Source organism: Bipolaris victoriae, assembly GCF_000527765.1.
Source record: "Bipolaris victoriae FI3 unplaced genomic scaffold scaffold_77, whole genome shotgun sequence".
Lineage (NCBI taxonomy): Eukaryota > Fungi > Ascomycota > Dothideomycetes > Pleosporales > Pleosporaceae > Bipolaris > Bipolaris victoriae.
Genome location: NW_014575315.1, coordinates 71555 through 85567, shown reverse-complemented (window position 1 = coordinate 85567; position 14013 = coordinate 71555). Strand labels below are relative to the sequence as shown.

The following is a 14013-nucleotide window of genomic DNA, read 5'->3' as shown; positions in this document are numbered from 1 at the left end:
AGGTACATCATTAGGTGGAGGTGGGCTGAGAGGCCCTGCTTCAACTGGAGAGACGGGGCTTCCCAAAGATTGGTCCATGATTATAGTCTTCGCGGCACCTTCGCCCTGCGAAGAAACTCCTTAAGCAAAGAAAAACAGCTAAGAAAGAGACAGTACCGTAGTACCATGCTCGCAATATGGGAGCATGTGCATACTATTTGAGTTGTACGCTCCCGTCCCTAACTGTACCTGCGTCCTTTCCCCCCATAGTATACATTGCGGCACAGCAACTAATGCAACAAGAGCCCCACTACCAAGAGTCAAACTCAGTAAAAACGTACCCGAAGTTCTGGACGCGGTCATGTTTCATGGCCGCCGTGCAATAGCACGGCTGGCTAAGCGCCCGGCTGAAAGTTCAGACGACCGTGCAGCGGTTCGCGCCGACAAGCCAGCGGCAAAGGGTACGCCTACATGGCGATCGTGCAGCCTGATCGCAAGGCGCACTCAGGACAGCGAAGGCTTGGAGTTTATGAGTCCGCTGTGGACTACTGAAAGGAAGCTCGAATGCAGAGTCACGTTATCTTTGATCATGTTTTCGAGCCGCAGGCTGATGAGATTCGAGGACGCTCGAATCAGTCGGTTAGCCCAGTGTGATGGTCTCTTCCCAGCCTATTCAAGACTGCGACACGTACTCCGGTGTTGTTTCCCATGAGATTTCATTCCAGGTAGCTTTTGTTGTCTATCTGCGTGGGGTTGAGAATTGTGCTGGTTTATGACTTATGCTAGTCAAGATGTATTGGGTGTACATGAAGATGGACCCAGATTTTAGCCGCCCGGACTAAGTACCGAAAGGTACCTGGCATATACCCACATTTTAGCAAGGTCACTCTTATCCGCCTGCCTTTTTCGCATGTTAGCCTTATTATATCCTATCAGGGTATTGGAAAGCAAAAAAAGTGTGTCGCAAACTGGCGAGGTGCAGACAAGCGCGGCTAGCAACATTGAATCATCCCAAGGTATCGACATTGCATTAAGTATACGTACAACTTCGCCCCCTCTAGTCTATGCATGTGTTGACAAGTCCATTCACCACACGCTATACTTTGATACTGAAAATGTTTTGAGCCAGGTTCTACGGCAACTTTCCCCCAATCCATGTGCTGCTGTGTCCTTTCATAGAAGGCACGATAGCTACCGCAGTCGCGAAGTCTTCATCGTGACTAATACTGATCTCGCATAGCTGTCCCTCCAACTCATGCACGTCAAGGAGAAGGGAAGATTGCGCCTTGCCATCAAAACTGGCACCCGTAGAATCAGTTGAAAGCGCCCGTGTTTTATAGACCTCATCAAGAATTAAGCCTTGCGGACGTGACGATTGGTGTTCGTTACGATCCAGCGAAGTAACGGGGAGAATCATGATTTGTTGAAAGCCTCTGGCGTTTTTATCCAGATGGTCGCATGCTTTGCGACATGCTTCCTTTGCAGCAAATCTTTTGCTATGTGAGCTTCTGGTTATGATATTTTTGAAACTTTTTATACACACCGGCCTGCGAGGAATGCAGCAACTGCATCGGTTTTTGTGAGAATGTCGTCTGCGGATGCAAAACGCTGCCAAAAGTACTGTTGTTCATGGCTGGTAAGAACTCTCTTCAAGAATTGGTGCAGCGGGCGCAGCGGATCGCCATCGTTGCGCCTGGTAATAACGTTGCGTATCCTAGAGATACTGCAAATGTCTGTGCCCACTCTGAACGGGAACGGAAATGCTCGGGGTGGCATGAATGTGAGTGGTGTTATGTTGTATCCACGAGGGAAGCGTAGTGCCAAGGCTAATAGGGTACAACTTATGTGCAGATAAACAAAAATTAGATTCCGCCAACAAAAACGAAGAACAAGGATATCAGTCAGACCAGCATGATGATATGACAAAAAAAGACGACGTTGGCCAGATTCGAACTGACGCTCCCGAAGGAACAAGATTTCTAGTCTTGCGCGATAACCACTCCGCCACAACGCCTAGTGTTCGAAACGTACTCAATACTTCGATGACAAATTTCTGTACAAAATATAATATATACTGTTTGCGCACCAATGGACAAGTAGTGCTCACTGGCCCAGCCTCTCGATAAGATATTGACTAAGCAGTTGGTTTTTGCGGATAAAAGATTTGTAGAGTGAGAGTGAGAATTCTCTCAGAGAGGGTCTTATTACTATTCAGGCCACGTGACTATAGCTCGCCTCGGATCCTTCGTGCTTACTTACTGCTAGTTCTCAGTCGTAGTACCACACTCGGTTAGAAAGATCTGTGAGCCCCACGACTCGATATCTATACTTCATGGCATTCGTTCTCAGGTCTGTACTCGAAACTATTGCGATAAAGAACAAAAAATGTCGCAGAATGAATTGTGCGCATGCAAAAGGCTGAACAACGCTTATGTACTGTAGATACGTACCGGTGAACTGTACGGCAGTGCACACGCTTACGGTCGCATCTCGGAATTCGAAAGCTAAGATAACCAAAGGAAGAGCTGTGCTTTGCCGATGCACTCGGAATCCGATGATCGGTTGTGTGCAGTCAGCTTCGTGTTGAGCCGACCATCACCCCGCTCAGACCGCACGCATGTACGTAAGTACCAGGGTTGGTGCTCAAGCAAGCTGCGAGTGTTGAAACAGTGCTGGCAGTCGTCCACGCCAATCCGCGTGCGACATCCAGGGCAAATGGCAAGTGACGCAACGCTACACCGTCATTTTGCGAGGCTTACAGGCAAGGGGCCCCAGGTTTGAGAGCGTAGGCTTGGGGTGTGGATGCGGGGCTGAATGCTCGGACTGCTTGGCTTTTTCTTCCGTAGAGTCCGGACTAGGGACAGAGGAATGGGGCCGCTACGGGTGTGGTACCTGCGATGGCGGCATGTCAGTGAGTGACGATCGATGCTGTGGCAACGGCTGTTGGCATGTCTCTCCTAAAGGCCCGTTTTCCCACTGTTTATTACTTGCTTTGGTTCTGTCGCATGTTGCTTCGGATTATGTACACTTCCCATCTCCAATGCAACCTCTTACTTCACCAAGCCTCCTAGGCGTTCGGATTCTCACACTAGATGCTACTGGACCTGAATACTCGCGCTGGCGACGCAGTGTCAGGTTTGCTCTGGAAACGAAAAATCGGTGGAAATACTGCAATGGCAGGCGTCCGATGCCGATGCCGATGCCAAAGGCAACACCAGCCATAGCCGAACCTAACGATATACAACCAAGTTTACTGGAAGAACGACGAGAATGGATGCGACGAGACCGAGAGGTCAAATTTGACATATTCCAGTCACTAGCAGAAGAAGTGATGCAGGATGTATTTGGTGTCGGCCCTCCGCTTCCCCCCACACAGTACACTGCACTGCAAATGTTACAAGCACTGGACAATCGTTTTAGCGTCTTTGAGTTTGAAGGTTACCACCACGCGTTTTGTCATTTTTTGAACTTGCAGGTGGATCAGCACGAGAGCCTCGACGACTTCAACAAGGAGTTCTTAACGGTGCTGGAAGACCTGCATGACTATGGCCACCCGATGTCCAATGTCCAAGCATGCAGCGCATACTTTTCCAAGCTGCAATGCACACAGAACCCATGGGTAGCAAAGAAAGTTGCAGAATGGGATATCCAACCTTTCGAGCCTCAGCTGTGCGATCTTATGCAGGCAGCAGTACTCTGGCCGTGCACCAAGTCTCTTGCATGCAACTCGTGGCGGGACTGCTTTGCGAAGCCATCACCAGAAGAGCATATCGATGATGGTGCTGCACCTGGACCTACATATAGCGACCTTGCACCTGAACTTTCGGACACATCCACCCTGTCATCCAAAGCCTCACATTCGAGAGAAATGTCCGAGAAGATTTCCGAGCGGCAAATTAGAACAGCGATTCATTTGAGCAATAAGCAATTCGATCCAAAAGCACTATGTGAAGCGCTTGAGAGGATTCCAGCTATATTCGGTTCAGAAAGGCCAAGTCTGGACGAAGGCATAAGAACAGACCCGGCAACGCCTGAATGGCTAAGCGCAAGAGAGAGTATTGATTCACAGCCACCGATGCAGAAGAATGCAGCATCAGAATCGACCGACATCCCAATACTTTTACTACCACCAGCCGTGCTCCACAAACCAGACAGCAACCCACACATGCGATCTCTATCCACCCCCATCCCCGAGATAGCGTTCAACAGCCCCACGATCCCAGAAAAGAGTCCTCGACGAAGAACAACCGACTTCTCATTCAAACAAGCCATAGTCTCCATCCAAGCAAGCCACAAACCCCCCTCACTGTCCGAGCACCCCGCATTCCGAAACAGAACATGGTCCCCCCCAGAAGCCATAACCGCAGACCTCCACCCAGCCCTGCGCCCAATGACGCCACTGCTCAAGCCGCAAAAGCCCAGGCTCAAGCAAAAAGAACGCTCCTGCTCGCCCCTCGACCTCTCAAGATCCAAGCCCCCGCCTCCGCAACGCAACCACCGTCGCCGCGCCCGTAGCGTAGGAAACTTTTCCACCAAAGACACCACTTCGTCTTTCCTCTCCCCGCCCTCTAGCACAAACACCAGCGGAAGCAGCAGCACAAGCACCATGCTTAACCTCCCCCTCCAAGGCTCCACCCTTCTTTCCATCCCAGACACCACCACTACTCCCTTACCTCCTTACAACCCCACCCCACCCTTACCTCCCCCCTCCCCATCTCCATCACCCCAAAAACCCCTCCCCTTCCTCCCCCTCCCCTTCATCCACACCCACACCCGCTCCCCCTCCGCACCCCCCCTCCCAACCCACCGCCCCATCCAACCCCCCGTCTCTAAATTCTCGCTCTCAGCTACACAGGATGCCGTGCACAAAGATAACAAACATGCGAGTGGCCATAGGCGGTTTAGAAGTACGGGGGATTGCGATAACAAGGCTAAGGCTAAGGCGGGGTGTAGGAGCGCGAGAGAGGCGAGAGATGAGAAGAAGAAGGAAAAGGAGAAGAAGAGGGAAAAGAGTTGGAGTTTGGGGGTTGGTAGGATGGGTAAGTTGGGGGGAGGAGGAGGAGGAGGAGGAGGAAAGGGAGAGGAAGATGGGGATATGTAGTTTGGATGTTTCCCCCCTCTTTTTTTTTCGATATTCGGGTTAGTTACTGTTTTGGAGCGTATCTGTTTGTTGTTGTTGTTGTTGGGGGAGTCACTCGCTTGACTTTTTCTTATATACCCTTTTTGTTTTTGGAATTTCGGTAGTCTACCTAGATTGGTTAGGATGGATTTCCATTCCTGTCTTGTCTTAGCATGTTTCCTTATGAATTGAAACAAATTGAGTAATTCTAGTCTCAAGTTTCTCCTTCTCCAACTTTTCACCAGACACAATTTATATAACTACTCGAAAATCACACATCACAAAGTGAAAATGGGCTCTTATCTCGTTCAGTTATGGAAGAAGATCAAAACTTTTGCTAAAATGACAATTGGTCTATATTCGCCATCTTATGCTATCGGAATGATGCAGGCGTCTTAGGTCCCCACATCAAGTGTCATTAGTCATGTCATGCATGTATTGCAATGACGACTTGTCTACCAGGTAATGTTGTACAAGCCCTCTACATCTACTGCGTCTCACGCACGACCTTGTCTACAGCCTTTGCAAAGTAGTCAATGTTGTGTGAGTTGAGACCAGCCATGGAGATACGGCCGTTCTTGGTCATGTAGACGTGCGAGTCCTCTCGGATCTTGAGCACTTGCTTCTCGGTCAAACCGGTAAAGCTGAACATGCCAATCTGGTCGGTAATGTGGTTCCAGGTGCCGGGTGTGCCCATTTGCTCGAGTTTGCTGCGGAGCTCCTTGCGCATCTCCTTTATGCGGCCAGACATTGTGCGGAGGTTCTCTTCCCACTCGGCAAAGAGGGTGGGGTCGTTGAGGACCGTCGAGGCGATGCGGGCGCCATATGCAGGAGGATTTGAAATCTCGGAGCGCTGGAGGATGGCAAGCTGCGAGGCAATGCGGGTGATGGTGGACTGGGCGTCGGACGAAGGCGAGGTGATGAAGTGGAAGCAGCCAGCACGCTCGCCGTACAAACCAAAGTTCTTTGCGTACGACTGAGCAACGCACATCTCAAAGCCCTGCTCGACAAAGTAGCGGATGGCCCAGCCATCGGTAGCAAGGTCGCCAGATGCGAAGCCCTGGTAGGCAGTGTCAAAGAAGGGAAAGTGCTTCTTGGACCTGATGACGTCGGCAACCTTCTTCCACTGATCTTGGGTAGGGTCAACGCCCGTAGGGTTGTGGGCACATGCGTGTAGCACGATGATGCTACCCTCGGGCGCGCCCTGGATGGCAGAAATCATGCCATCAAAGTCGAGGCCCTTTGTATCCTTTGAGAAGTAGGGGTATGTCTTGTATTGGATGCCGACATTGGAGAAGATTTGGAAGTGGTTGGCCCATGTGGGGTCGGAGAAGTAGACTGTGCGCTCTGTCTGGGGCTTGTAGAATTTTGCGAGGAAGAGGGCACCCAAGTGGACGGCTCCGGTACCGGAAATTGTCTGGAGGCTGGTGACCTGTGTGGAGTGAGCTCAGGCCATGGAAAAGTGGCGTGAGAAGCTTACCCGCTTGTCCTTGATGGCGGGGCTGTCACCACCGAGAACCAGCTTCTGTGATGCTGTTGTGAACTCGGGTAAGCCGGCAATGGGCAGGTATTCGTGGTTAAGGTTGGGGTCGGTACGGAGACGCTCTTCGGCCTGGTAAGATGGTGTGAGTAATAGTAGAAAAGAAAGTTAATAGTAGCATGTGGGGGGTGTGAACGACCCCGCACTCGACGTGGACTCACCATCTTGACGACGGGCAGGATCCAAGGCTTTGCATTGTCATCTCTGTAGGCGCCAATGCCCAGGTCAACCTTGTTGGGGTGCTCGTCACGACGGAAGGCGGCCATCAGACCAAACAAGGGATCTTCAGGCGCCTGGGGGACGACATTGGCGTCGAAAGCGGTGGCAGCCATGGGGTCAATGTGTGAGGAGATTTGGGAGAGGCGGGTTTGAGGGGTGGTGATGGTGTTGGAGGGAGAGGTTGAGGAGGGAGCTGGGGATGAAGTAGATGAGGCTGGCATGGCTGTGGCGTCTGAGTGCCAACCAAGAGCACCACGTCTCGCACCGGTTACGTTTCACCGCCCGAGTAAAGGGAAACTGGACGCCGCGTCTACCCACGCTAGCCCCCGCGGATTCTATTTGGGGGGAGGGGAGTGACCGGCCGGTGAGGAGATGCGGAGGGCGGAGAGTGGAGCACGGGGGTGCCGGCGCGACGAGATGCAGATGCAGATGCAGAAGCGTGAACGAAGAACGCCAGGCAATGCAGGGCCTGACTGCACCCAGCAGGCCGCTATATATGTACCACGATACAGCTGTGTTTCTTGCTCGGTTCATCTGATGCAGGGTCGTGTGAGCAAGCCGAGGCACATGTCGAGCACCATGGCAGCCGAGTACCCGCCCAGGCCTTCCTTCTCACATGCACATGCGCTGCCTCTGCTCCTGGATTACGTCGTGACAAGCTCCCGTCCAGGTTTGCGGGCAGTCTAGGAATGAACCGCTGTGGGGGAGGGGGGGGGACCCCACAGGGCTGGCATTGCTTGCTTCTTGTAGCAATCTGGTCCACTCAGCATGCGCCCGATTCTAATGCGCCGAGCCTGGCATTATCTTCGCCATCTTGGGTATCTGCTACTTCATACAACTACTACCTCATACTGCTCCTATTATCCTCTTACACAAACAAGTCCCACAGCACCAGCGTCGCGCAAAAGACACTCGTCGCCCAAAACACTTTTTGCGCCGTGCTGCCCCGCTCCGTCGCCCGCTTTAGCTCCTTGTTGCCGCTCCCCACGTTTTCCTGTGTGTTGAGCGAGTCCTCGACCAGCTGGTCAATGTGCGCTGCTTGCATGCTGAGATTGCTGGCCAGCGTCGACTGTAGCTCAGAGATCTCGGTGAGTGATTTTTCCGTTGCGCTGCGTGGGCGTTAGCAGATGCATAGTCACGCGCATACACCACCGCCACATACCGGATCTTGTCAAGCTGGTCCTCGTACTGCTTAAGCATGTCCTGGTTCTCTTGCGCAAACAGCTGAAGCTGCTCGGGATCCAGCTGATTCTCAATCACCGTGCTCTTTTCGTCCGGGTTGTACGATGCCGTCCCTCGGTAGTCTGCCTCAGCACCCTGCCCACCTTTGGCCTCGCTGTAGTCGGCCATAACCGGAGCTGTCATCCTTGTCTTGTGTAATACGCTCTTGCTTTTCTCCACCTCTCGCGTGAGCCGAATCTCCATCATGTTGCTCTGGAACTGCCCACACTCCTCGAGCTGCTTCTGCAGCGACCATATGATGCTCTCTCTATGCGCCTTGATCGTGTTTGCCTTGGCCTCTTCAATCTCCTCCTCTGGGCTCTTTGCTGTGATTGCCCCGCCTGCTGCCCATCGTCCCAGCGCACCCAGGCCCTGTTTCGCCCGCTTCCTCAGCGCGACTTGGCTTTGAGCTGCCTGTCGTGCCTGCTCTGCAACCCCCAGTGTCTTGATCGCATCGTTGAGTTGGCGTATGGACTGCTTCGCTTGCATGTCAATCTCATTGCGCTGCGCATCGCTCAGGTACTTTGAGTCCTTGTCGGCGGTCGACCAAGTACTGCTTCGTGCCAGCTGTTTTCGGCGGGGTGGATTCGCAGTAGATAGATAGCTCTGCCGTATCGATTTCAGGTCGGTGTGCAGCTTGGTTATGTGAGTTCGCTGTTGCAGTTAGCTACCATGACCCATCTTGCTGCGACGCGCAACGTGGCCTACAATGCGGTATGCCTCTTTGACAAAGTCGTCGAGTGCTTCAACTCGAAACTCGTAGGGCTTGATTGGCGGCGCATTGTGCTTTGCAAGCACCTGGTTGAAGGTGGGCGTGATGTCCATTGTGTCGAGGTGCAAGCAACTTGCTCGTATGAGATGACGATGCTCCCCGCGGGAATGTCATGCTGGTCTTTCGCTTCTCGGCCAATGACGCACAACCCCTTAGCACCGACAACATGGCCAGACTGCAGCCTGCCTTCTTCCCTTCTCAGCCCATCTTCAGACTAGATTCAACCCGCCTTGCCCTATCCTCGAGGCCATGTACAATATATGTAACGTCACATACACCAGCTCCCAACAATACTTCCTCGCCCCTAGCCCCTTGTGTCTTTACTCTTGCGTATCCCCGCATTCCCGCATTCCTAGAGGCACCACTAGTCCCGAGTCTTGTACCAAAAATACTACCCAGCGTGGCTTGCATCAGAAGATGTACTAGAAGGCTGAGCCTTGGATCGCCCCCAAATAACACGCCTAGTCTTCCGATTGGACCTCGACAGCCATCGTCTCACGACTAACTGCGATCATCTCGCGAATAACCTGTCAGAAGGACTGGACGCCCTAGTTCCAGACACGGTCACAGTATACATTTTTGTCTTTGATGACACGGGTTTCGTGATTCCAACGCGAGTTGTAAAGCTCCTCGTCCTTCTATAGGGACAGCTGACATGTCATCTCACAGTGACCTCTGGCCTTTGACAATAGATCACTCGCCAGGTGAAACCTGAGCGTCGTACCAACTACCGCCAACATATCAGCTTATTATTAGGCTGCCCAATGGATGCTCGTATGCAAGATCGTATTCCCTATTGCCCCAAGGCTGGGCACGCCGTTGGCGTAGTCAGAATTGTCTGTTGACGTTACTCTGGACACCAGTGTGATAGCCACAAAAGAATGTCACATACAGCTCGCTCCTAACTATTTGTACACTGCTGCCCTCGTACGCTCTAACTTTTCTTCACTCAACCCACTCCATCCACTCGCAATCCTAACAGTATACTCCCCACTACACCAAAGCTCATTCAAACCACCTTCCCGAAGACAAGACACGATGAAGTCCAGCAACATGCTCCTCGCCTTCTTTGCTTCTGTCGCCGTGGCTTCGCCTGCCGCCCTCAACATGCGAGCTGACGAGGCTTGTACGCCCACATCTTACACCATTTCCGAATACTCACTCGTAACCTCACCCACCTCGGGCAGCGTCCACTTCACCTTCCAGTCGGCCTTTGCCTCTGGTGCCACCATTGTCGACTCGGTCCAGAATGGCGCCCTATGCAGCGCTTCTGATTCCTCTGTCCCTAATAGCAACGAGTGCCAGGTGCCCAGCCGTCGTCTGCTCTTTGATCTCCGTGGACCCCAGGAGCAGGCCTACTACCAGATTACGCACACTTGGTCTTGCAACGGGTAGGTTTAGTACTTGCGTTGTGTTGGACATGATTATTACGTCATCTCTTATCTGAACTCAGCTAACGGATATGACAGAAGCACCTGGCTCTCTGGTACCCCCGTCAGGGTCGATCCGCTCACCTGCCATACCGAAGGTGACGAGCGCACCTGCATTGGCGGTCCTCTGACCATTGCGCCTCAGAATGTGCGCAAGATCTGCAGCACCCCTACATGCCCCTAGTCTCATTTCATACACTATATGAGGGCTGTTTAAAGGCTCACATGAACTAGAGATGTGTATGTTCATGGGGGTATGAATTCTGGCCCTGAAACAGGCACAGAGTGGTCAATAGTCGAAAGAGCTGATATACCAAAGGCTCAGTAATCCGTAATAGAGAGAGAGATGTAGGCCAGAAAAGCGTTGTTACCTAGACATTCAGCAAATCCAATCGTAATCAATCTTTCTCCTGCTAAAACAGCATGACTTGCAGTGCAAGAAACCCTCGCTCGTCTGACCGACACACCATTTTCACCACCACCTCGCCCCAAATATCTTAGGCGCAACCCTATCCCTCTTCTTATCCGCCATCAAATCAATCCTCTGATGCCCCTTGACATCCACCGCCAACGTCTCATACTCAAACTCATCCTGACTCGGCCTCTTGATCAAATGCACATGCACCACACCCTGCCCCCTCGGCCCCTCCACATAAAACTTGAACCGCAAGTGCTCCGTGCCCCACTTGTCCGTCTCCTGTGTACTACTGATCTGGCGATTGCGCGCCCACCGCGACCACGACGGTTCGCCGAACGCCGCGATTTCCGCGCCTGGACCTAGCAGTTTCTGGCAGCGGGCGTCGGCGCGGATGAGGTCTGTTGCGCGGTTGAAATAGGCGGTTTTGGAGGTGGGGCTGAAGACGTCGGAGAAGAGGAAGTAGCCTACGCCGCCCTAAAATTGCGCGTTAGTCATGTATGTCTAGGGAAGAGGGGTGCGAATGGCGAAAGTCGTACTGTTGCTAAGATGCCGACGAGAACGACGACCAGGTTGACGCTTTGCTGGGTTGTGCGGACTATTTTTTCGCCTGGCGAGAGGTCGGACCAGCGCACTTGGCCCGTGTCGCCGGTCAGCGAGATGGATTTTCTTTGGGGCTGCGGCGACGGATTGCTCGTCGATGTGTGTGTTGCTTGTGCATTTGGTGTAGTGGAGAAGAAGGCTTTGCGCCTGAGTTGCGCCTGGCGACTTGATGCGGGCTGAATGCGTGGGAGGAGGAAAGTAGGTCGCAGTAGAGCGATTGCTTCGGCTGGTCTGTATACCGCAGCCATTGTGTGTGTGTATGTGTGTGGTGGTGAGGGGTCAATGCGATCGCTCAGCAATGCGGAGTCGGAGGCTCGTGTGACGGCGGAGGTGGGAATGCAGCCAAGGCCGAGGCTGCAGCTTGGTGGCGGCCCGTAAGTCGGTCCCTGGATACCAACTAACTTTTGGGCTATCTAAACCACCAATATACCCTATTCACACTCGCTATTCACTCTTTTCCCTAGTCTCATTCTGCGCGAATTATACTGCTTGGGTTGCATCGGGCGACATTGAGCGCCAGACAGGATGAGTTCCAACAAGAAGAGTAGCCTCACGGGCTATCTCCCGGATATCCTCATGGCAGCTGCTGCAGTACGTGTCTACCCCCGTTTGCTTACTCGCCCTTTTTTCGATGTTGAGAATTGAGCTGATGTCCAGGACAGCCATTAATAGCATACTTTGTCATCCGCAACCTGCTCACGCGCCTCGATCCCGAAGCCCAACAAAAAGAAGAAGCCCGCGCAAAGGCCACGGCCGCAACTCGCAAACTTGATGCTATTCTCACAAGTAAACGGCGGAAAAGCTATAGCGAGTATGATAGCGAAGATGACGACGAGACGGACTCGCGGCATCGACGGCCACGGATACAAGACCTCAATCTCAACACGTACGAACAAACAATCGCCATGGAAGTCGTTGCGCCCGAGGAGATTCCTGTCAGCTTTGAGGGTAAGTCGTGACAAGTCCACAAGAAGGGTGCTCAGCTCTGGGTTACAGCTCGGAGCCGACTGGCGCACACACGTGCATGTTGTCAACAGCAGTGTTTGGAAAACGGCAACAGGACTGACAATAGACAGACATCGGAGGTCTCGACTCCATCATTGAAGAACTCAAGGAATCCGTCATCTACCCCCTCACCATGCCCCACCTATACGCCCACAGTTCCTCGCTCCTCAGTGCACCTTCAGGTGTCTTGCTCTACGGTCCTCCCGGCTGCGGAAAGACGATGCTGGCCAAAGCCCTCGCACACGAATCCGGCGCTTGCTTCATTAACCTGCACATTTCGACTCTGACTGAGAAGTGGTATGGCGACAGCAACAAGCTTGTGAATGCTGTCTTTAGTCTTGCGCGAAAGCTCCAGCCCAGTATTGTGTTCATCGATGAGATTGACGCGGTGCTTGGACAGCGAAGAAGCGGCGAACACGAAGCAAGCGGCATGGTTAAAGCAGAGTACGTTTCTCTCAGTCAGAAAAAAAAGTGGATTAAACTCACAATATCAGATTCATGACCCACTGGGACGGTCTCGCCTCGTCCACCTCCTCAGGCACCTCGGACCCCCAGCGCATCTGCATCCTCGGCGCCACAAACCGCATCCAAGACATCGATGAAGCCATTCTCCGCCGTATGCCCAAGAAGTTTCCCGTAGCCCTCCCCTCCGCCGCGCAACGCCACAACATCTTCTCCCTTATCCTGCGCGGCACAAAAATCGACACCGCAAACTTCGACCTCGACTACCTCGTCCGCGTCTCCGCCGGCATGTCCGGCTCCGACATCAAAGAAGCCTGCCGCGACGCCGCCATGGGCCCCGTCCGCGAGTACATCCGCCGCAAGAAGGCTGACGGCACCCTGCGCAGCAGCAAGGCTGTCAAAGCCGCAGACGTCCGCGGTCTCCGCACTGAAGACTTCTTCGGTCGCGGAAAGGGCCTCCGTGACCTGGACACGCTCGATCAGACCCGCGAAGAAATGAATGCCAACGTGAGGAGTAGAGTCCATACCACCGAGGAGGAATCAGAGGAGGAAGACGACGATGACGATGCTACAACTGAAGTCACTACCACCACTGAAGAAGCAAGCGAGCGCGGTAGCGAGGCCGTCTTCCGCGATGACAAGTATCGACCCAGGCCTACACCGCCCGCCGCGGAAAACAGGCACGAAAGAGACCCCGTAGTTTCGAGGTAAAGAGAACCCTGAGATATTTTGCATCATTAGCATTAAACTGTACATTTCTCTCTCTCTCTCTCTCTCTCTCTCTCTCTTTCTCTCTCGACGTTTTTTTTTAAAACTGTTATGCAATGAGCTTAACCCCTGTGGAATCTTTTCAACCGAATTACTACTACCACTCAAATCATGGTCATGAAACAAAGATGATGGTTGCGTTGGGTTGGGTTTTATGTACCCATGATGCATATGCATGAATATTAAACATACTCACACGTACGCATACGCATACGTACGTTATATATATATATATATATCTATGTCAATGGGAAACATGTATCATTAGAAATAGAATGGAATGGCGTTTTTTGTTTCGACCCTTTTTGATATTGAATAATAAGAAAAAAAACTGAAAAACTTTCATGTCCATTTTGTTGAGGGCTTGAGAGTACGACGTACACACATTCTCTCTCCTTCCCACAAGACTACTCTTAGATTATATTCTCAAGCAGCAACCGCGCCAAACAGGCAGACGACATCATTCATCATAAACCATGA

At 52.4% G+C, this 14013-nt stretch overlaps 8 protein-coding genes across 8 annotated transcripts; 3 read left to right on the top strand and 5 right to left on the bottom strand.

The window, feature by feature from the left end:
* Positions 1-1111: 1111 nt before the first annotated feature.
* COCVIDRAFT_106277 (hypothetical protein) lies at positions 1112-1755 on the bottom strand (the record flags this gene model as incomplete). The annotated part of the gene is made up of 2 exons (XM_014698471.1): positions 1112-1469; positions 1523-1755. The coding sequence occupies 2 exons, from the start codon at positions 1753-1755 to the stop codon at positions 1112-1114; spliced, it is 591 nt and encodes a 196-aa protein (XP_014553957.1).
* A 1264-nt stretch (positions 1756-3019) lies between these two features.
* COCVIDRAFT_43932 (hypothetical protein) lies at positions 3020-3841 on the top strand (the record flags this gene model as incomplete). Its single annotated transcript, XM_014698470.1, has 1 exon — positions 3020-3841. A coding segment is annotated over one exon (822 nt), but the record flags the coding sequence as incomplete, so codon positions are not given.
* Positions 3842-4437: 596 nt separating this feature from the next.
* COCVIDRAFT_106316 (hypothetical protein) lies at positions 4438-4587 on the bottom strand (the record flags this gene model as incomplete). The annotated part of the gene is made up of 1 exon (XM_014698469.1): positions 4438-4587. A coding segment is annotated over one exon (150 nt), but the record flags the coding sequence as incomplete, so codon positions are not given.
* Positions 4588-5585: 998 nt separating this feature from the next.
* On the bottom strand, positions 5586-7078 carry COCVIDRAFT_40090 (hypothetical protein; the record flags this gene model as incomplete). Its single annotated transcript, XM_014698468.1, has 3 exons — positions 5586-6530; positions 6579-6710; positions 6800-7078. 3 exons carry the CDS (start codon positions 7076-7078, stop codon positions 5586-5588), a joined length of 1356 nt encoding a protein of 451 aa, XP_014553954.1.
* A 647-nt stretch (positions 7079-7725) lies between these two features.
* Positions 7726-8903, bottom strand: COCVIDRAFT_106339 (hypothetical protein; the record flags this gene model as incomplete). The annotated part of the gene is made up of 3 exons (XM_014698467.1): positions 7726-7966; positions 8020-8732; positions 8787-8903. The coding sequence occupies 3 exons, from the start codon at positions 8901-8903 to the stop codon at positions 7726-7728; spliced, it is 1071 nt and encodes a 356-aa protein (XP_014553953.1).
* A 985-nt stretch (positions 8904-9888) lies between these two features.
* On the top strand, positions 9889-10464 carry COCVIDRAFT_40088 (hypothetical protein; the record flags this gene model as incomplete). Its single annotated transcript, XM_014698466.1, has 2 exons — positions 9889-10241; positions 10320-10464. 2 exons carry the CDS (start codon positions 9889-9891, stop codon positions 10462-10464), a joined length of 498 nt encoding a protein of 165 aa, XP_014553952.1.
* Positions 10465-10752: 288 nt separating this feature from the next.
* On the bottom strand, positions 10753-11546 carry COCVIDRAFT_106285 (hypothetical protein; the record flags this gene model as incomplete). Its single annotated transcript, XM_014698465.1, has 2 exons — positions 10753-11172; positions 11235-11546. The coding sequence occupies 2 exons, from the start codon at positions 11544-11546 to the stop codon at positions 10753-10755; spliced, it is 732 nt and encodes a 243-aa protein (XP_014553951.1).
* A 277-nt stretch (positions 11547-11823) lies between these two features.
* COCVIDRAFT_106342 (hypothetical protein) lies at positions 11824-13476 on the top strand (the record flags this gene model as incomplete). The annotated part of the gene is made up of 4 exons (XM_014698464.1): positions 11824-11889; positions 11961-12246; positions 12375-12747; positions 12798-13476. 4 exons carry the CDS (start codon positions 11824-11826, stop codon positions 13474-13476), a joined length of 1404 nt encoding a protein of 467 aa, XP_014553950.1.
* Between the last annotated feature and the right edge of the window lie 537 nt (positions 13477-14013).